Source organism: Lycorma delicatula, chromosome 1 (genome assembly GCF_047948215.1).
Source record: "Lycorma delicatula isolate Av1 chromosome 1, ASM4794821v1, whole genome shotgun sequence".
In the NCBI taxonomy this organism is placed as follows: Eukaryota; Metazoa; Arthropoda; class Insecta; order Hemiptera; family Fulgoridae; genus Lycorma; species Lycorma delicatula.
In genome coordinates, this window is record NC_134455.1 from 336,375,108 (window position 1) to 336,398,965 (window position 23,858).

At 32.9% G+C, this 23,858-nt stretch overlaps 1 protein-coding gene across 1 annotated transcript in view; it reads left to right on the forward strand.

Annotated features, from left to right (window-relative positions):
• The window catches only part of Uqcc1 (Ubiquinol-cytochrome c reductase complex assembly factor 1), a 49,602-nt gene that overhangs the window by 25,422 nt on the left and 322 nt on the right, over positions 1-23,858 (forward strand). The window contains exons 4-5 of the mRNA XM_075382217.1: positions 1,529-1,695; positions 13,628-13,822. Coding sequence (XP_075238332.1) covers positions 1,529-1,695; positions 13,628-13,822 — 362 coding nt within the window. The remainder of the gene's footprint in view (positions 1-1,528; positions 1,696-13,627; positions 13,823-23,858) is intronic.

Sequence of the window (23,858 nt, forward strand, 5' to 3'; positions counted from 1 at the left end):
TCTGTCTACAAATGTTAAATCAAGGCTTTACATATTAAATATTTATGTATTTATTAGCCACTTAATGGTTCAATTTTTTATGGAGAACCTTGTTATTATGCCCATATATTTTCACTAAAACCTTTGTCATTATGCCCATTTTTTTCATATTTATATTCTTTGTGTTTAATTAGAAGAAATTGACTCATTTTAACACCTTATTTACATATTACAAAGTAGAATATGTTCTACTTACTAAACAATGATGAAAGAAGGTATATTAAAATAGTTTTTACAAGACATTTTATTACTAACATTTCGATTAGATAACGCACAAGTTATTTTATAAATCTACCACTAATATTAAATAAAGGTTTATTTAAAAAATTTAATTAGGTTATATACTATTACTGTTTCATCCCACTATCACTCCCACAAATCTGAACTCCAACAAGTAAAGAAATAAAAATATATTAAATTGTTGTTTTAATATTAAAAAAAAAAACACATAAATAAGTAATAATACATGCTCCACTAAAAAATAAAATGGATGTGCGCATCAATAACTGAACTTTCATTTATTGTAAACAAGTATGGAAGGCTTTAGGCTTAGGCTGGAAACACCTGAAAGAAACAATATAAAACAAAATACATACACTAGCGCTTCTCTATGCAATCACAACAAACTAGGGAATTAAGGGTATCCGTGCACATTAAAATAATTTGTCAAAAAACAGAATTAAACCTGACAGAATGCAGAACGAATTATTTTTTCAAGGGCATTTTTCGTCAGATAAGGTGATGATGAGATATTCATCAATGAGAAAAATTTATTTAGGCATATATTGAACAAAAAAAGGGAGATATATACTCCAGTATATATTTTGTCAAAAGAATATGTGTATGTTCTCTATGTTTTCCATTTCTTTATAAAAGATCATTTTTTATCATCAGCTTTCTTTATGTGGTTAATTCTAATTTAGAAACTTAATTGGTCAATCCCTTGTAAACTCTAAACTTCATTAAATGAATTGGCTTAAAAATTTGATTTCATTTTATCATTCATATCTTGATCGGCAGATACTTATCTGTTAAATTTTATGCTTAGAATTCCGTATTACTGATTCTCTTAAGATTTTTTTTGATCTTTACTCTGATATTCATAGAGTTGGAAGTTATATCAATTCTTCTTCATATCAAATGATTTCAATTAACCAATCACTCAGATTAGCCAATCTCAATGGCAGGGTGATAGGATTTTATTCTTTCATCCAGAAATCCCAGACAAAAGCCTCATCACAATAATTTTATTAAAATAATATGGAGTTAATTCATTACAAAATAATATACTATTTTCAATCATACATAGGCCAAGAAGGAACTAAAGAAACTTACAGTGTACTAGAAAGTGGCTACTACTATGAACTAGCCGCTTACTGATCAAGAATGCTGGAGATAAGAAGCTGCAGGTACATTACTATACATCATAAATACGGTTTTTTCACCAACTTCAAATCTCTAAATTTGATTTTATTTAATTGTGCTATAGAATTCAGTCTACCAGACACGTTTCACTCATGGTTTCTTGTGATGGAGCTACATGTATGGATGGCGTTAGTAAGGTTGATGGCTGAGGCTGATGAAGGAAGATTTCTTAGGAATACAGTCATAGAAGCTATGTGGGAAGATATAAGTAAAAAGTCAGGATTACTTGGAGTAAGTTGTTTCTCTGTTTAGTACATGATTGCTTTATGTAACTGCAAATTTTAGAAATGTAGATTTCATGTATCATTAATTTTTAATTTAAAAGCATAAATAACAGTGTGTGTGAAATGAAGATTTTTACGAGCTCAGTTCTTGAGGACTATATTATCGGTCTGTATTAAAACAAATATTTCTTCAATTCAGTTGAAATGACTGTGCGTGCGTGCGCACACATATATACACACACATACACATGTTATTTACATTAAATATACCTTTGCTTTCAAGTTGCCAAAAATAAAATAAGTGAGCTTGATCTGGTAAGTGGGTAGCCCAATCTACACTGCTGCAGGATCCAATCCAGTTGAGCAAATTTGTATTGAATCACATTTTCACTTCTATAGTATACTATCATTCTGATACACTGTCTTGGATAGTTTACCATCAGCTACCATCTTAACTACAGTTGTTCAAATGCAGTCATTGACTGGTTCCCTAAAATTGTCAAATATGATTCAGAATCTATATTAACTTTTGAAGAAAAATCCCAAAATTTATGCTTTCCATAATCCATATCAAAACATCATCTTTGTAGATATTCCTTGCTGTTTAATGTAGATCATCCACTGCAAATTGTTTTGTAACTAGCAGCCAATTAATTTTTTTTTTTGCTTCCAGCTCATAAAAATTAGCTTCACCTTTGTACAAAACTTATTCTTAGTTAAGCATATTAATTATCCAGTTGATGAAAATCAAATGCATGTACTCATGCAGCAATCAGGGTCATCTTTTTTTAAGTTATGTAGTGTGTGTGACTTAAATGGGTGGAAATTTTCTACCTTCGAAACTTCTATATTGTTACCAGGGAATCCAACTGATAAAACAGAATGTTGACTTCTTTGGGAATTGCATTGTTATGATTTTTGTCACAATAGTTTCTTTTACTTTTTCTGGTAAGAATACTCAACTTTAACAAAACTTCTTCTTTGCATTGATGATTGCCATAAAAATGTTTCAACAAGTTTTGCCACTTCACTAAATGAAGCAGGTTCTTAATTGGAAAGATGTTCATTGAAGTAGACGTACTTTTTAACATGACTAGACCTCATGCCTACTCTAAAGTACTAGTTCTCTGCATTGAACCTAATGAATAAAACTCTAGAATTGCAAACTTCAAAAAGTTGTCTATTTAAAGAATACCGATAAAATAATACCAAGTTTTAAAAGATGGCTAAGTATAGTCAAAGAAGACATTTAATTTATTAGAAGTCATTTGTGTTTTCATGATTTTCCTGGAAAAAACAAAGTGCATTTGCTTTTCCTGGTTGAGGGAACATGTTGACCCTCAACTGTATTTACATGGTGAACCAGTTGAGTCATGCATGCAGATTAGATTTGTAGAAATCTGGTTAGACCAACAACTAATGTGGGTAACACATTTGAAGGAGTTGAAGGTAAAACATCTAAAAACATAAAAATGTTAGACATGCTAAAGTTTCCATCTAATACCTGTTGGCGGGCCGATCATATATCCATGTTACTCTTCTACCAAGCTCTAGTCTGTTCCCGATTAAACTACGGCTGCATGACTTATTCATCAACGCAGGCCACTGCTCTAAAGATACTCAATGCAGTCCATTATTCATTCCTCCATCTTGCCACTGGTGCTTTTCGCTCAAGCCCCGTGGTAAGTCTGCTGGTGGACCGTGATGAGCCATTTCTTTGTAACATGGAAGCAAATGATATGCTCCTATGTGGCTTGCATTAAAATGCAACCAACTCATCCAACCTTTGATATGGTATTCTAGAACCAACATGTTAATCGATACCAGGAACAACTGAGATCTACTGCTCCTCTAGGCATCACAGAGCTCAGATCTAAACATACAATTACCTCCAGTCCGTACTGTTACCCCATGTTATTAACCTCCTTGGCAGTCTTCTTTCGTTAATTACTGCTTTGATCTTTGTCAGTATAATGAACAGAACAAAAATCTGGTTATCTTACAAAACAAATATTATAAATAGCATGAATCCTGATGTTACAGTTTGTATGGATGGCTCTAGAAACATTAATTTTGTTGGTTGTGGCTTTGTGGTTGGCAACAGAACATACATGTTTGGTCTTCCTAGCATAACCAGTATTTTAATTGCAGAACTGTATGCCATTAATAAGGCTTTACATATAATTAGCCCAAAATATTGACATGTTCTTGTTTGCTGAGATTCCATGAGTGCCTTGCAGGTGATTAATGACTTGTACTCCAGGCACCCTGTTGTCTGTGAAATTCAGCATCATTTTGCAAGTGACTAGACATAATATAACAGTGAACTTCTGCTGGATCCCCAGTCATATAGGAACTTCAGGCAATGAGCATGCAGATAGTGTGGCAAAAGAGACTTGTTTTCAGCCTACTTTTACCAATCTTGTTGCTTCTAACGATCTTGTGTGTTTCCTCAAGAGAGAAGTTCATGATGAATGGCAAAGTGAATTGGAGAATACCATAAACAATAAACTTTGTCTAGTTAAGAACACTATTTCACCTTGGAGCTCCTCATGCAGAAATAACTGTTGAAAGGAGGTTATCTGTCGTTTACGAATAGGGCTCCACTAGGCTCGCTCATGGATATCTGATGATGCAAACAGATGCACCCCTTTGTGCTCGATGTGACTGCCAACTAACAGTGAACCACATTCTTTTGGATTGTGTCTGTTATGAGACATGCGTCGCAAGTATTATTGAGGGGCTAACATGCAAACTATTTTAGCGTATAATGAAATGTTGCTGCTATCTTATGTTTTACGATTTCTTAGGACTGTCCATTTGTATTCAGGTATTAAAATTACTGTAGTATGTTTCAGCTACTCATGCCATTTGCTGTAAAGCAGATGGTAATTTTTTTATTTTAATTTAGCTATATAATGTGATATATCTTTTTTTTATTACGGCAAATATATCGTGTTCAGGCAATGATAATACAAAAGCGTTTTTCACCCAGAAAAACTAAAAAAAAAAATTAATAACATTTTTACTGAGAAATATTTTAAGACTTGTATTCTCCATCCCCAGTTATGTTTGTGAATAAGATTAAAATACTTTACTATGAAATCTATTTCTTCATTATATTGAGATATATTTTGTCTTGATGATATTGGAAAATATTCCCAATTTTTTAATTTCCAAGTTGAAAAATCATATTATGAGCTATTTTGAATGTTTTTGGAAAGATGTTAAACTTCATCTATATCATGGTTTAGAGTCAAGGGAAAATTCAGAGAATAATCGGAAAATCACTTTAAAAGTTTTGGGGGAACCCTCTAAATAAAATACACAGTAAGGTTTGGTAGGGAAACATAGTTGTTTCTGAAATGATAATACAAAGTTGTAACTTGATAAAACAAAACTTTTTTTTACTTTCAGTGATAGATGCTATTTATTATGTCTAATGAAATAAACTAAATCTAAAAAATTAAGTTTTAATATGACATCAAAATGTTGACCACTTTTGCACAAGCATTCTTTCAAGTCTATCAGTGAAGTTCACATAGGCTGAACCATATCTCATGGAATTACTGAATTTTCCTAAGAGTAACGTTCATTAATTACATTTATTATACAGCTTGTTTATGCAAACCCTTCCTTTGAGGTAATCCGTATAGAAAATATTCACATAGTGAAAAATCAGGTTGACAAAACCAGTCTTGGTTTGTTTCTGTGCAGAGAAATTATGTGCTCATAGACCACTTCTTTGATAATCTCCATCAAAGCCCATAAATATATATATATATTGGCATTTGCTCCATCTTGTTGGAAACAAATTTATCTTGGGTTAAATGCAATGAACTGGTGAGAGGAAGTCATGCAACATGTAAGGTATAACACTGAAAATTAAGTTACTACATGTCCAAATTCTTAAAAAAAATTTGGACAGATTGCACCAAAATTGATCACACAAGTAACTTGTTCAAAGTGAACAGTTTGTTTAAGCAGTTACTATTTAGTCATCAATATAAAAAGATTCTTTGTTTACATAACCAAACAAGTTAAAATGTGCTTTGTCAGTTGAGCACAACCGTGTTGTCATATCTAAACTTTAAAGGTCAGCATTAACAGAGATTTTACTTTTTTCACAACCACCTGGCTTTATCGCCATATTGTGTGGATGAAAGTTCAGATCTAAATGCAGAATTTATATACTTCAATTTTAAATATGCAAAGCAACTAATACATCTTGCTACTGAATAACAGAGGCTGTTCTTCCCTATTGCCTCTCCAGCAGCTTCAATATTTTTTGGTATGTAGACTGTGTTTACTCCTCCAGGCAATTTCCTTTACAGTGCAAAACTGGTAGCTTAAAGTTTCCTACCTGCAGTATCCTAATAGGTACTCTTCCACAACATCTGACATTAAATACATTTAGATTGCATTGAATCATTCCTTTAATAAACTAATATATGGCAAAAACACAGTGCAGCGCTCCACTGCTCTGTGGCAGCTGAGTTTGTATCATGTATAGAGTTGAACCCCACTGCCTCCTTGAACCCTGACTCCACCTACCTGCAGTTATAATCAATATAAAACCAGATTTTTCTATTGGACTTATAAAATATTTATTATGATTTTATAATTTCTTTTATATTTGTTTGGGTGTGCTTTTTAAAGTTATGTTTTGAATTAACAGCAATATTTTTTTAATTAAATTATTGTTATTATTGTTAATAATAATAATAATGATGTGTTAAAAATATATTTATTGGAATTTTTTTATCTACGTTGTTAAATAAGCTATCTGTTAAATTTCTGAATTTATTATTTTCTGATTGTTTTGATATAATGGTAAAATGATTGATCATTGAAAATAGTCCATTCCAAACGTACTGAGGCATATAAAAAATGAAATTACAAAAATATCTCATGTTGGAGAAATATCAATTTCAATTTCTTAGTGATTTATTTTCAAACTGAAAATAATTACTTGAAGGACAGAACAGTTTATTAAGTTTGTTCTATTAAAAAAATTCAGGCTCTTAAGAGGCTATTCTACATGTCTTTTTTTTATTTTAGAACAGTTTATGTATGTATATTTCAAATTAGATCATGATCAGTCGCTACAATCTATAAATTTGATGTAAGTTATTTATTCCTGTAAATTATATCTGTTAATAAAAAAAAATCAAATCTCAAGTATCAAAATATGTCTTAATTTATAAATTCTATTCAGTTAATTATTTTGTGGTTATTATTTATTATAAGTATTGATCTTGATAATTAATACTTTGAGGACAATTATGATACTGTTATTTGATACGGGCACAGTGTTTTAATTTGCTAGATGGCGTTCGTGCAATATGCAAGCTTCACTCTGCATCGCTCTACATTTGTTTCTCCATATGTCATATGTTTCCTGTGTGTCTGTCTATCTCATTAAAAAGCTTAATTTGTGCTGTATCCACTGGTAGCACTGGGTTTCAGATTCATTCCATTTTTAAGGATTTTATTGACATTTCGACATAACAATGTTTTTGTTCATGTTTGATAGCTGCTAACCATTAGCCATATTCTTTATTCAGTCTCTTTATGACATATTTTCACATTCTGTGTTGGTATTTACTTTACAATGGATGTTTCCCATTGTATACTACATAATTTTATGTAAGATTTGGGGTTAGAAATTGACAACAATGATGCAAATGATACTGTTATACCAAGAGAAAATGAATTCAGTGAAGATTTTGGTAAGTAAATATTCAGTTTACACATTCATAACAGTTTCTTCTATGTTTTTCATCTTGTCAACTACTTATATGTTAGTTTCCAGATACTATTGCTTTTTTGCTTGTTTTTTTTGTGTTTAAGAAGTAATGCAAGAATTTCAATTGTGAGTGCAAGGAAGGAATAGGCCTACTTCAACTGAAGCAGGCAGTGACTGGTCAGATACCTGAAAACTTGGTTTTTGAAACAAACTCTTAATTTCTGTACCATTGGATGACAACTGCTCCAAATTTGATTGTTTTTCAGTATTTCATGATTCAGATATGATGAGAAAATAAAGAAACAGATAGATATTGAGCTACCTGGATTGCTGCTATGAGAAGGCAAGGTTAATTGAAGAGGACATCAGTGTGGCAATGGTAGAACACTCAAATTAAGTGAAATTTATGTTTTTTCCATCTTTCTGTGTTTAATCAAATTTCCACTATTCAATGACTACTGGACGACCACCGACATATTTCCGACAACATGTTACTAATAAAGGCTGCTATCTTGTGATAGGTTCAAGGTGTTGCTATACATGCTTGTTTGAATGCCAATGCGGGTTACGTAAAGTGGGATGAAGATGCGACCGATTCAATTTATAAGATTTGTCCTTTTTACAACTTTTTTTTGTACAGAAATGTAGTAAAAGTTTCAAACAATGTGTGAATCTTACAGTAGATGAAGCCATTTGCCCTTTTAGAGCTTGAGTAGGTTTTTGGGTCTATATAAAAAATAAGTCCAATAGTTGTGAAATAATACTGGATGTATAGTGCATTATAGCAACAGTGTGGTGGTGATGTTGCTGTTACATGTAAACTGTGATGTATACATGGAAGCTGTGGGTAACAAACACAATACTTTACAAAGGATCTTTGAGACTGTGCAGTGATTACTTTGGTAAGGATTCTGTATGCTTATGAACCATTTCTATAAAAGTCCTTCAAAAATGAAAAATTGAAAGAAGGTGAAGTTTTGTTATGTGCAAGGCACACTTACTTGCACGAAAGTTGTCAGTGCAACAAGAGCAATGACTTCCCCTCTACAAGTGAGAGCTAGATGTGGACTAGTCGAGGTAGTCAAACCTGATTTTACACTAACTACAATTTAAATAAGTTTGGTAAACAGGACTTATCAATTAAACACCTACTACTCCTTCCAGTGGAAACCAATAACATGGTGGAAGAAACTTTTTTTCATATGTTCACTATGGCTGTCATAAATGGGTATATATAATATATATACAAAGAAAAGACCAACAAAAAAATTTGAAAAATTTTTTTAAAGCTGTCGCTTTGAAGCTTCCAGGCTTCGTAGGAGGTACATATGTACCTCCTACGACAAATAAAATAAATGCAACAAGATACTGCAAGGTTGGCTCTGATAAAGGACTGAAGGAGTGTGGGAAAAAAAGGAGGAGGTAGTCAAGATCTTGATGTGAAGAGTGTGGCTTTGGATTGGGCTTTCCTTATTGTTTTATTGACTACCATACATGTTTTGTTGACTACCATACCTAAATTACCATTTATGTTATTGCTATCTAGTAGTATTTAGTAGTAGTATTTTCATGTTTTTACTAGTTATGTAATAGCTTTTTTATGATTGTACTTTTAGTATATAAATAATTTTCAAAATCTAAAAATAGGTTCTTTTTTGAAAATTATCATTGTTTATTGTAGTAAGTTGTATAAGGTGTTACATAATTAGTTTGAATAAGTTTCAAGGTTTTATTTTTCAAAAAATACACTTGTATGAAGGAATAGTAATAGTGTAATGTAGGAATTTTTCAAAAACCAGTAAAAAAGTAAACCTGATTTATAAAACCATCTTAAAACAATTAGACTTAAAAGTGTTAATAAAATACAATTGATATTAAGTTTTAGCTGTTTTAAATACATATACAGTAGCCTGCAAATTAATATGAACCTAGGGAATTTTTTGTTTTTTCCATGTTGTGGTTATACTGCTTGACCACACCCACTCTTGTCTGTGTAATGTGAGGTATTGTTCTTTGGTTATTTAACAATTTTCATGTTTTAAATATTATTTTGTGAAAGTTTATTTAGCTCTTTATTACAGTCATATTTTTTATTCCATGTATCTTGAATATATAATAATGGAAATAAATTCAAGAATCAAAAATTGTTTATCTTTCTGAGCATACCAGTATGACACAACAATAAATAGCTTCTAAGTGTAGTGTTGGTCTAGGGACAGTGAATACTACTTTAAAACAATTAAAAGAAACTGATTCCTTTTCACATTAAAGGAAAGGCAAATGAGGCCATGAAAGAAGAACTACTCCAGCACAGGATTGGTTATTAGTGAGTAAAAGTGAACTGATACAAAATTGTCTGCTGTTGACTTAGATCTAGAATTAGCAGCCAGTGGACTGTTCCACTGGCTGCTAATTCTAGATTTACCCATGACAACTGTTAGACGCCAACTTCTTGCAGCTGGATGAAGAAAAGGTCATCGGCCAGTTAAAAAGCAGCTTTTAACACCAGCAATGTCTAAAAAGTGCTCTTGTGGGTCAAAGCACATGCTTATTGGACCAAAGAAGATTGGAAAAATTGTGTATTTTATAAGTCACAATTTTTTGTTCAGAGACAAAGAGTTCTATATGTTAGAAAAGCATCAGATGAAAATACATCACTGGCTCATATCCAACAATCAATTAATCATCCCCAGAAAAGAATGTTTTGGGGTTGTTTCACATTTGGAGACCCTTGTTCATTACTTCAATATGTGGTTTGTTAAAAAGTGATAGATGTATAAAGATTCTGAAGGAAAGGGTTGTGACACAACTTCAAAACAAATTCCCACAAGGAAGTGGAGTGTTCCACAAGATTTGGCACCATGCCATACTCCCAAAAAAAAGGAAAAATTTTTGAAAAATGAGACATTAAAGTGTTCCCGTGGCCAGGCAACTCCCCAGACTTAAAACAAATTGAACAATTCTCAAAAATGAATTATATCACAAAAATTGACCTCATTAAAGCAATACTAATGGTATGGTTTCATGATGAAGAAATAAAAAAAATGTGTAGTACACTTGTTGAATTTATGTCAAATTGTTTGTGAATTGGTAAGAACAAATCTGGACTTATTAATTACTAGATATTCACTAATTGTACAAGTATGATATTTTTTTTTTGTAAATAAAGTCATACTATCTACTTTCGTTGTGATAAAATCACATCGTTTTTCAGATCAATTTGCATGATACTGTGTACTCTTAAATATTTAATAGCATTAATATTTGATAACAGCAACCATTTTTATTTATTTAATTTTTTCTTTTTTTTGATAAATTGACTTAAAGACAGCTTATTACAAGATTTTTCACAATGTTTTAATTTAATAAACATATTTTTTTTTTTAATTTACATATGAAAAAGGTCTTTCCAATAATCTGAAACTAAAAATCGATATCCATTGGATGTACATATCAAATTATATTTTGGTGGCAAATTTAGAAAAATTAACATACATATCACAAATAAAATAAATTCACATACCTAGTATGCTATATCTAAATGTATCCTTTGTGAAATCATACATAAATTAATAATTAAGACATCAATATACACAGCGAGTAACAAGATTTCCCGTGGATACAGATTTAAATTCTTTAATAAGTGGGAAATTTTGGTTTTGCAGTTGACAGCAGTCAGATGGTGTAATTACTATTCCAATATTGTTCAGTTTTGTTGTATCTGTGTTTTGTATATAGTGCACAAAATAAAAATGACTTTATTACTTCATTGTTGGTAGGAAAATAATCATTCTGCTACCATCCATGAAAAATATCATAAAAGATTTATCTATCTCTATTTGCAGCCAAGTCAACATTTGTTTAAACAGAACACATCAAATTTAAAAGTACTGTAGGCACTAGAGATGGTCCTCAAATTGGTAGGCTTATAACTAGTTACATTTTAGAAGCAAACAACGAGGGGTAATGTAAAGATTCCTCAAATGCCAAAGCAGAAAGGCTTCCATTGGGCTGGAAATATCCAGAACAAGTTTACTAAAAAATCAAAGTTTTAAGTTTTGTTATGCAAAGTTACTTGATAAAGTTATTTTGATAAAGAAGTACAATTTTGTGGGAAATTTATTATTTGTTTTGTAGCAGGCTTATTTCTTAGCTGTCATGTAGTGTGATGACCTAAATTATAATTTAGGTCATCACACCTTGTACTTCAAATCAAATGCCCTAGTATATATACTGTTATATTACTAGGTATATAACTACCATAATTTTATTTATTTATCTAATGAACATCCTTGCAAAATTATGAAGGAATTTCTCCAAGTTTAGTTTAAAGGAGGAGTTTGGTATAGGATCACAAAAAAAAGTAATGTTGGAATTTTATTTTTTTGATGGGATTGTAAGTACAATTCATATCTTGATATTTTTACTAATGTTATTTGGTTAATTCAGAGCTATTAAATAACCCTGTGTTCATCAGAAAGGTGGAGATCTTCCTTGCTGTGCTCTTCAAGTTGGTGATTACCTCAGTTAAACTTTTTCATGAATGGATAGTGCAATTCACATGATGACCATTTGGTCATTATGTTCATGTGATCTGATGGATCTTTAATTTCAGGAAATTGTCATAGACAAATATATTTTTCAAATCCAAATAATCTGAACTGCCTGAAATTATGAATTAAAAACTCATTTTTTGAATTGGTACAAGACTTTGTTGCAAAAATTGTTATTCAAGAATTAAACATTGCCGCGAATGCATAAGGCTAAAGAACGACACTTTGAGCTGTTCCTCTGATGTGTATTAAGCATCTAATAATAAAAATATTTTTTTTGGTTGTTTATGGTTTTTTTTTTTTGTTATAATAGTCATCCCAGGAAATTTTTCAATATAGAATACGCACAATATTGTAAATGTGAACTTTATTATACAGTACCAATGCTACAAGTCTTCAACTGAAGTGAAGACTTGTTTTATTACATTAAATCATGCAGTATCTTGATAAAACATTGACCTAAATTGTAGAATTTCATCAATGAAGATTTTTCTGTTTTTATATTAAAGTATACATTATAAATGCTATATTCGTTTACTGTCTTGTTATTAAAAAAAATCAGCAATATTTTGTTTTAGTTGAGTATCTCTTTATAGACCTCTTTCAGATGTGTAGCACATCCAAGTCTTGATATGAATTTTGTTTGCCCATTAGATATATGTACTGAAACTTAAAATTGCATGCTAATGTTTCATACTGGCTATCTTGTCTTCTCATCAGCTTTTCCTGTTTAAAAGTCATTTCAATTAATTCACATTAATTGCAGTCAGCATGTAACTCGATGTCATTCCTATCATAACTGTTTGTTTGATTTTGTTTTTCTTTGGAATTGAATTTTCTGACCTGATTGATTTCATTAAAAACTTTTGGAACTTGTGGACTACATATGTTATGCAGCCGTAAATCACAAATTTAAATTGCTAAGGAACATACGGCGCATCCTAAGAAATGACAAAAATGTACTAGACCGGCTATCGTTACTTCTAAGAAGAATTAATATACTTTGTTACCATATATGTGCCTAATTTAATATTGCCAAACACTGTAGCAATGATGTGAGCTGATGCACAGTATATGGATGCGCTGATACAAGCATCATTATCGCCTCGTGGCTGACCGCACAGTTCTCCCACCATAGTGGTGCTCCACCACTCTCAGGCTCCAATAAAAAAAAGGGCACGAGAGTGAATTTGCAATTCATCGTTGACCACCACCTGGAGAAGACCAAGAAGAAGTACCCCAGTCGGCTCAACGTGGGAACTCCCGGCGGATGCCAACATCCCTGCCGGAACTGGCCTGCTTGCCGAGGGAGCCGCTGGATGCGGAAACCATCCCTGCTCCAGCTCCAGCTCGCCGGGCTTCAATCGCCCTGGCCGGTGGACTCGGCAACAGTAGCCCACCCAGCGTGGAATCACTCGGGAGAACCGCCTCGGCCGTGCCGGCGAAGGATGACCGACGGCTACCCAACACTGCCGGCTCTGGGGCCATCACTACCACACTGTAGTGGGGACCCAACTGCCGCTGAGGGAAAGCACAGTCGGATTTCAATGGATGAGCCTATCTATCATTTTTCTCTGTGTTTTGTTGTAAAGGTGATGTTAATGCACAAAAATCAAAATGAGTTATATTATTTACAGGTAGAAAATATTTCCAGAGCTCGAAGTCAAATAAAAATTCTTAATGAAGAATTTCAGGCTGCTCTGTTAAGTTATGATGAAGGTTTGTTAAGTGATGACATCGTATTGGCTGGTGCACTATGGCGAAGATTTTTTTGTAGAGAATGCACTGATCCAGAATTAATAGAATTGTTAGTTAAATATGTGCGTAAACAGGTGAGCGAATGACTTTTAGTGTTCATTTTTTTATTTAAACCACATTTTATTTTAACTTATTCTAGATTACTTTTGCTTTAAAAAAAAAATGATTGTCACTTTTAAGAAAATAACAATATTTTGTCACTCTAGATAACAGAAATATTTTCATGTAATACGACTTGAACACTTTGATCTATATGAAAGGACGTTATTATGCTTCCATTACTATTCTAAATAAATTATGTACCTCATGAAAAGGTCTTTCCCAGATCCATTTATAGTTAAATTAAAATATTTTCTGTTTGAAAACCATATTATAAAGTGTAAGATTGAGCTTGTAATTTCAAAATGGCAGTATTTACAGGCTCTTGTGATGGATCTCCTTCAAAGCAGTTTCCTTCTGACTGAACACACTGACTCCAACAGTGTTTCCCACTTTGGGAAGCATTCCTGGAAATTTTCTTTCTTAAGGGTGTTAAGAATTCTCCCTGTATTTGCATGGTTGTCTTCAATTGAGTCAAATAGGTTAGGTTCTCTTTCAGCAAAAATTTCAATTTAGGAAATGGATAGAAGTTGACGGGAGATAAATTAGGGTAATACAAGGGGTTGCAGAAGCACACAAATTTGGAATTTGGTCAAAAATTCTACAATGAGGATGCTCGACGAGCCAATCCATTGTCATGGTGAAGGACTCAATTCTTGTATAGTGCCATAGTGCCTTTTCTTTTACATATTTGCTCACAAATATGGAGGACACTTTTATAATATTCCTAGTTGACTGTCTAGGGGAAAATTTGTGATGCACAATATCCGTAGAATTGAAGAAAACCATCGACATTGTCTTCACGTTAAACTGACCGATGCACTTTTATCAGTGGCGAACTTGGATTTTTCCAAGTTGATGATTATGCCATTGTTTCTGGTTCACATTCATAAACCCATGATTCATCACCTGAAATTATCCTATGAACAAATCTTGGTCTGTTTCGGCCTGATTAATCAGTTCTTGGGACACTTCAAATGTGTGTTCTTTCGACTGGTCTGATAACAATTTGGAAATTAATTTCAAGAATACCCAACACATTTTCAAATCTTCAGCTAAAATTGGCCTTGTACAAACTTAAATTTAGTTAATCAGCTAGCTCCCCAATTTTAAGTTTACAGTCAAGAGTGCATTAAATTGCAAATATTCACAATGTTTTCAGTTTTTGAAGTGGAAGGCTGGCCATCCCAACCCCATAGGGGAAGACACCTGCCTTGTGATACTTCCAGTCACCACACCACCACCCTTGTTCCAAGCCCTAATAGGCTTTAATGGAGTTTTCTTTCGTCCTCTAACTTTTTACATCTCAAGCCAGGCCTCGTTGGGATGCCACTGATGTAAATGCCTCAGTAGACATTTACATCGGTGATTTTTAAACTTGGCTTTTGCTTCACTGCACGCCTCATCCAGACATCTTGAATGTCCTACATCATTGCCCTCTGAACTAGCTAACTGAGTTCACAGAAGCACAAAACCTGCGCCTAGTTCTACATTTAGTAGAGCTAGTTGTGCATAAATATCTCATAATAAACGAGGCAATAGAATAAACAACATACCACCAAAAATGTTGTTCACAATATCAAAATTTATTCCTAGTTCTCTTAGTGAACTCAGACTTTTATTTCATATCCCTGACTGTTTAATTTGTCTGGTCTGGTCTACCAGGGAGAAGCAGACAGACCTCCTACTCCCATTTACTTTCACTACTATCATTGTCAAGTTGCTGCAGTCATTCTGCTCAGGGCGAGGAAATGAAGGAAGTTGTCACAACTGTCTATTCTCTGCGAGTCTTCAAGTTGACTCTCAAATTGACAGATCAAGAAAGGAATTCACTAACAAGCCTCAGCCTCGTACCGGGGACAAACATAAAGGACATGGTCCACAGTGTCATCGACCCTACAGTCTGGGCACAAGCCCGAATCAACCAAACCAAACCTAGCCAAGCTATTCCTAAATGCATCATGCCCTGATAGGAATTTAGTTTTATACTGATTGGGGAGACCCACTGCTCACAGCTCCCTAACATTTGCAAATATACCATGCGTGTATCGACCAGTAGAAGAATCGTTCCACCTAACTTGTCAAGAGTCAAAACCTTGGTCCACAATTTTTTATATATACGCCCAGAAGTAAGAAGGCCTCCCTTCTTAGAAACATACCACTTGCTACGTTCCGTGGCAAGAATGGCAATGAGTTTTATGCTGGCGATCATAGAGACTGCCCCTTTCGAGACAGTTCTGTAGTCCCCGACAACAGCTAACAATAGAAGACACTGGGCTTGCAATAAAATGTCCCTATAACATTGGAATTGTAAACGATGAGCCCAGATGGGTGCAGCATACAACATTATGGCCTCATAGACACCTTTGTAAAGAATATGCATGGTACAGTAATTCAACCCCCAATCGGGATGGATGACTCTACAAACACCAAAGAAGGCATCAATAGCTTTCCTTGCGACAAACTGAAGGTGCTCCCTGAATTGAAGCCTTTCATCAAGGATGACACCCATTTCTGAACAGTGACGTACCTAATCAGAAGGTCGTCCATCACTACCCGTAGGTGACAGGTCACAACTAGATGACCTTTAAGAAACATCATAGTGGTTTTCTTTGCATTGAAAACCATCTAATGCTGAAGACTCCACATCCTTAGTAACTTGCATGTCTGTGTCACTCTGGTTCTATCTCAGCATGCAAGTTACCCTCGACCAGCAACAACCAATTGTCGGCATAAGCCACAATTGCATTAGAAAGTCGAACTCAGTGACCCAGATGAGTAATGAGTAGACCGAGAACACTACCCTGTGGACAACCTTTTGACAAGGTCTTTCCTACCTCCGAGCCACTGTCATGAAGGACAACAGTTCTGTTGCTGAAATAGCTTGAGAGAGTCTCAATCTCATTTTGCGTGCAACCATGCTGCTGCAATTGAAACAAGGCAGAGGGCCACCACAAGTTATTGAAGGCCCTGGATATGTCCAAAAAGACGCCGAACATATACTTGCACTTGCTGGTCGAAGCCAAATTCATTACCCTAAGAATAGCATCCTCTGTGCCCTTGCCAGTGCTAAAACCATACTGGTCGTCCATCAGCATATGATTTGAAGTCAGCCTGCTGTTGATGTAAAAGTACAAGTCCGTGAAAACCTTACCTACTACAGGCAAGAGTGTCAGAGACTAGTAAGAACTTGAAGTGGGGGTCCTTGTCGCCACCTTTGAAGAGTAGTTTCAACTCTCCCAGGGCAAAAAGCACCCCAGAAATCCTATTAAAAACTCCAGTCAGGGGACCAAGAATCACTGGCAATGTGCGAACAAGGAGTTCCACTGTGATACAATCATATCTGGAGACTGTATTCCTAGCCAGGCTACAAATTACTTGGCAGACCTTCCCCTCAATAATCTCAAAAAACATATTTTCAACCTACAACTTCCTTTCTAACACGTTGATCATAAGAGGTTTCACCAACCTCAGTATCATCTGGAAGTAGATCATTCATCAGAAGAGTGAGAACACGATGTTTGTCTATTACAACTCCACCCTGGATCGAGAGAGCCGACAAAGACTGTCTTTTTTCTTCTTATGATCTAGAACTCTATAGACGACTTTATTTCCCATGCTCTTATACCCCATGGGACTTTATTTCCCTGCTCTTATACAATAGAGTGCCAGGAATCACACTTAGAAGACCTAACCTTACGAAATTACTCTGTCCTTTTCTGACGATAGTCTGCAAGCAAGGCTGCATGCCAATCAGGATAACCCTCACACTGTGTGGCTCTTCTGAGCCGGTCCACAGTTTACTTCATCGTGGTCAAGTCCCTAGTCCACCATCCAGCTACTCTCTCTCAACCTCTGCCTCTGGGAATCAACTGATCAGGTGCTTCAACTACCACAAAAGAAAAATTTCTGCCAGCTCATCTATTGGGTTTGTCAAGACTTTGAGCAAAGCCTGGCCGCAAGAATATTAGAAAACTTGGGCCAATCCTCCTCATGTGCAGGAAGCGCCCCTGCTGCTCAGGGACATACTCCCTGTAGACATCATGCAGCCCACCTACCGAATCAAAAACTATTAGTCGATGATCACTCGCGCAGTCATCAACTACAGACCAGTACTGAATCCTACCAGTGCTAACATTGATGTTGATACCATGGAAGGCCTTTTGCAATTCAACTATACCGGCGAAAGTAGACAATTCGCCAGCTAATTAAAAACATAAAAATGATGCTGCGCCATGAAACCTTTGATCAATTCATCGCCATCATCCATGACCCCACTATATCAGAGGCGATTTGGCATTCACTTCAGCACCTATAAGAATTAGATGATCTGCTACCAGCCTAACAATTCTATCCCATTTTTCCAGATGCTGTTTAGTGGGATCCTTGTACTGAAAGTACGAACTAACAACAACTAGGTCCAGACCATCCACAACAAGCTTGACAATGACTTGATGCATGTCAGTCAGAGGCCTGCCGGTATGAAGATGCTATCTAAAGATTTCCTGCACAGTATGGCGGATTTGCTGTAACCAATGAAAAACTTCTTCCAACCTGGCAGATCACCCTTGATCACGTACGGGTGTTGCAGAAGAATGACATCAAGACTCCATCTTTCAACAACTTCACCTGACTCAACTTGGATTACATAGGCACCCTGGGCATGTAGTTGATCAAACCGAACCATTGAAAGTTGAAATAAATCTCAACTGCCCTCTTGTAATAACCACACTCCTTACTATTTGTGGAGTGCCTATGACTCTTGCACAATATTTTTCAGTTAAAGCAAGTCGGAGCCTCTTCTTTTCTACAGACAGTCGTAACAGTTGTGGCCCTCTTCACCACTGGAAGGGTGGCCAGACCAAAGGGTCATCAACTGATTTGCAGTCATCATTTGAACCAGATAAAAACATTTGACTGGTTCAGACTTTTATCTCTGAAAGCTGTTTTTAAAAGTTCATAAGGCTCCAAAGCTGATTTCCCAGTTTTCAAAGAAAATTATGATAAATCATTTGGTTTTTTCATCCATTTTACAAAATCAATAATCCCCCAAGAACCAGAAGCACATCTTCACTCACCAGGATGTCACTCTCTACTGAACAAAGATATTGCGGTGATCTTTTAAAGTATAAACAAGCTTCCCTATCCACATCTGCAGGCAAACCTACCCCATCCTATTGAGCAGTGGTGGCGTCTGTCTTAAACTTTCCAATCACACTTCATATAATTCTGTTAATGAGTTTTCAAATAACTAATTAAAAAACCTTAATTTTATGCATCAGATTGGTACAGGATCATATGAATCCATGTAATGACTTATTATCTCTGTGCTGTTTATCCGCCCAATGAGCAGAATCACTTTTGATATTACAAATGAGTAATGAATTTTAATACTAGCCAGTAAGTAATGAGGTCAGGTAAGTTACTGGTAAGTCATTGTATAGAATGAATGTTTATTTCTGCATTTACATTTTTGCATCAAATTTTATGTTTTTTAAAGTTATCACTAGATTAAAAAAAAAATTAATCTTTTATTTCATATTTTAATAATGTTTAATGTTAAATAATTTTTATTAATAAAAGATTATTTATCTTTCAACTTTCTGGATTAATATTTTCTACAAAATTTATTTCAAAATAATTTTATCCCTAGTAAAAATACTCTTGCCTCTTCTCAGTACTCAAGTGTTCTTATTTTTGTAATTATTTTCAGATTGATTTATACTGCTGAATGCAGTAAAGAATCATCTTAATCATTACTAATCTGTTAATATTTTAAAGATTTATTTCCAGATATTGATTATTCAATTTTTTATAATTCCATGATTCTTTTTCTAATTTTGTTTTTGGTTTCTTTTCCTGTTCTCTGAATTTTCTCTTTTATATAAGAATTAAAAATAGATTTATGAGAATTTTCTGAATAAAAATATATATTTACATATGAAGCATAATTCAAAAGTAAGGGCCGATGAGTTATAAATAGCAATTGACAACACTGATTGGTTGCACTTAGCTTTAAGTGGTCTGTTGGGCATGTAACTGCCACATTGCTGACAGTTTAGTGTTGTTTGCCTTTGTGAGACAGTATCTTAAAATGAGTGCAGTTATAATGAATCCTGCCAGTTGTGAAGTTTGATCAGTGATTAGATTTCTAAATGCAGGAGGACATACTACTGCTGAAATTCACCATCAGTTGTGTAAAACATATGGCCCTACCACAATGAGTGAAGAAAAGATGAGGCAATGGTATCATGAGTTTAAGGATGGCCATTAAAATGTTCACAATGAACAGAGAAGTGGCAACCGTGAGGGAAACAAATTTTTTTCCCATATTGTTTCTTGATGAAACGTGGATTACATACATTAATGCTAAGGTAAAACCCTGACACAATCCTTGTATTGACATTATTGTGGTACATCTAAAATGAAAAAATTCAAGCAAGCCCAGTCTTGAAGGAAGATCATACCAACTGTATTGTGGACCAAAGGGATGTGCTTTTGACTGATTTCCATGGAATCTGGAATATACATCACATCATAAGTCAGTTGTGAAACACTTTCTAAACTGTGTTGTGTCATTGAAAACCAATGATGGAAGAATGCTGAGATCAGAAACTGTTCTTCATGATAATACATCCACACATGGCTGCATTCACAACTGTCCTGATCTTGCGCCTAGTGACTACCGTTTCTTTCTACACCTCAAAAACTGGCTTGCGTCGCAACGATTCACAGAAAGTAAAGAGTTAAAAATCTCAGTGCAAAAGTGGCTATAATCCCAGGCAGTGGGTTTGAAGAAGCTTATTTCACGATATCAAAAGAGTTTGGTACAGAATGGTGATTATGTATAGAAAAATAAAGTAAATATGTATGTATTTGAAACCATTAATTTTTCATTTTTTCTACTGTCCTCATTTTGTTACTGATTGAACTGTACTTTGTATTTATTTTAAACAGTATTATTATACTAAAACTGTTCAGTTGAACAGTACTATTTATTAGAACTAGTAATTTCAAACTTACAAAAAAATAAGTAAATAAAAAAATATCTATATAGCTGTAACTGAAATTCAGGAAGTTCAATGATCATGTGGGCTAGCCATGATAAAAAAATTGGCCTGAATAATAAATTCAAAGTTGTACCTTGAAGCCATATATTAAATTACACATTTGTAAAACACAAAGTGGTACTAAAGCTAAAATGAAGACTTGAGATTTTTATTTATGTTTTGTGATTATGCTGTGATCAAAATACGTGCTGTATATTGATAGCATTGTATTTCTCTATGTTTCTTATAGTATTGAATTGCAGAATTCAATATGCATAAATATTTTTACTTATGCCCAACATTTACAAAAAAAAAAAAATTGTTTTATGATATGAAGTTTTAATATTTAAAGTGTATGCCTTTACATTAAAATTTTTTGTGTTATATTTTATTTTAATTCTTAATATAATGTTTCAGAAAATTCAGATGAACTGAGAATTGTCATGTTTTTTGTAATTGGGAAAAAGTAAAGTATTTGATATTAAAATTAAGTACTTGACATGAATTTTACCAATTTTTTTCAAAATATTTAATGGGCCTTACAAGTAGTATTCACTTATTAGGATTATCTTTACATTTATGTTGAGGTTTCTATGGTTGGTTCTCATATCAGCTTGAATTTATGAATGATTTTAAAGTTTTCTAATCTCCAATTTGTCAAAAGATGATCAAGAAGAACTTAAAGTATGAATTGCGTTATGTGTTCATTATGTACTATTTAAGATTATAATATGATACATCAAGTTACATGCTGACAAATCCATGAATTCCTTCAAGGGCTTTAGTATATTTAAAAAATTACATTCGCACTCGCATCTCAACCTATCATTCTCATCTTAACTAATGAGAATTTTCTGGGTTGAACTCTTAAAAAAATATTAAATTTTTAACAGCTTTTGATGTAAATATATATTTATCCTTGATTTCCTAGATATGTATGTATATATATATATATATATAAAACTTGATCCACCAAGTACAGAATAAAATTAAATTAGGTAAGATGACACTTACCTTATATCATTGTATATACACAAAGAGTACTTTCAGAACTTTCTCGCATCTTCAGTTGATCCAGTCTTTTAATTGTTGATGTAAAATTGCATATTATAAATAACATAACATTAACAAAATAAAGTCTTGATAAATACAATAAAACAAAATTTGTTAAAACTTTGGATATAAACTTTAAAATCAATTTAAATCAAAATTGAATTAAAATTACAAAAAAATTTTCTTTTAGATTAAAGATTTAAAATGAAAATTAAAAGTTAAAATTAAAGTTAAAAATTACGTATATAAAAATATGTCGTCAAATAATTAAAATATGAATTAAAAGTTACAAAGATAAATATGTTAAAAAAGAGTGAATATAAGTGCGTGTGGTTTGGCTAGCCAATATTACATTAAACTAAAAACTAACTACTAAATTAAACCAGTTCAACATTATTAAACTAAAAACTAAAAATTAACAGTATTTGATAAAGTCTGCCTTTATAATTGTGTTATCCTCATACTCTGTTGGTTGATCAAGCTGAATCCATTTTTATATTTATATATATATAATCTCTCTAAAATGTCTAAACCCCTGTTATTATTATTCATTTTTTAATTTTTAATATTTCCAAGTTAGTGTAAATATCAGATATTGAATGTTTATTATCAATAAGATAGTTATAAATATTAGAAAAACCCAATTTTCCATTTTTATAATATCTGAAATGTTCAGAAAATCTTCTAGTCTTTCATTTTTTTAATATAATATAATATGTATTATATATATATTACAACAAACTGAGAAGGTCTCGCCTGATATTAAACTATATTAAAATTGAAACCTGTATGACCCGTTTTAAACTCTTTTTTTCCAAATTAGAATATCTATTTCCAGTTTTTATTGCATCTTGATTCCCTTTTTTAATATAATTTCATTTGAATAATCCCCATAAACCTCTTCTTTTATGATTAATGGTGTAACTTTTTTACGCTATGTGTTTGATTACAATTTCTTTAAAATATCCATATTCATAATATCCATAAAAATATTGTAACCATTTAATCAATATAACTGTAAGTCCAATTGTAACAGCTCTAACAAACAATTATAAAATATCAATTTTGCATTTGGCACAGAAACTGTAAGAACTTGCAAATTATTACCAGTGTACAGTTTAAAGATTCTTACTTAATTTGATGATGTTTTTTTGTAAGATTTTTTGCATGTTCAGTACCTGTGGTTTTTCCATTTATTTAACCTATTAACCTAAATAACTTTTCTCATGAATCTTAACTGTTAGGGATTTAATAGAAAAAAATCCTTTAATTGGAATTTTCAAAGAGATCACATGAATCTTTGTGGTGTGTCCTCATAAAATCCACAGCAACTGGTCACCCTTTAAGCTTGGTCTCTCCTAATCAACATTTCTCTTGAACTTTCTGTATATTCAATTGTCTTACCAAAAATATAATATTTTATTTAGATACTTTTTTAGGTAATAATAACAGATTCTTGAAAAAGTGAAAATTATTGTTCAAATAAATTATCAAGTTTAATCAAATTAATGTTTTTAATTTGTTTGTTGGAAATTTTTTTTCCTTAATCAATTATGTTTTTTAATTTGTGTATCAAACATCAGATGAAGACAGTTATAAAAATAAAAATGGAAAATTGGAATATTTTATGTTGGGACAAAGCAAATCTAAAAATATTAGTAATTATTGTAAAGATTCTTTCTATTATTGTAAAGTATATTGTTTTAAGTAGATTGATCATGGAGGTATTAACAAAATAAAGGCAGGAAAAGGAAAACAAGAAAGAAATTATTTGAAAAATACTTGTATTATTTTATCAAAAAAATGTATTTTTAACATTAATGTTCAAAGACTTATGAGCACAAAAATAAACATTACATTACATTTTCTAAAATGTAGTGAAATCTTTAAAAAATACAAACTGTTATAA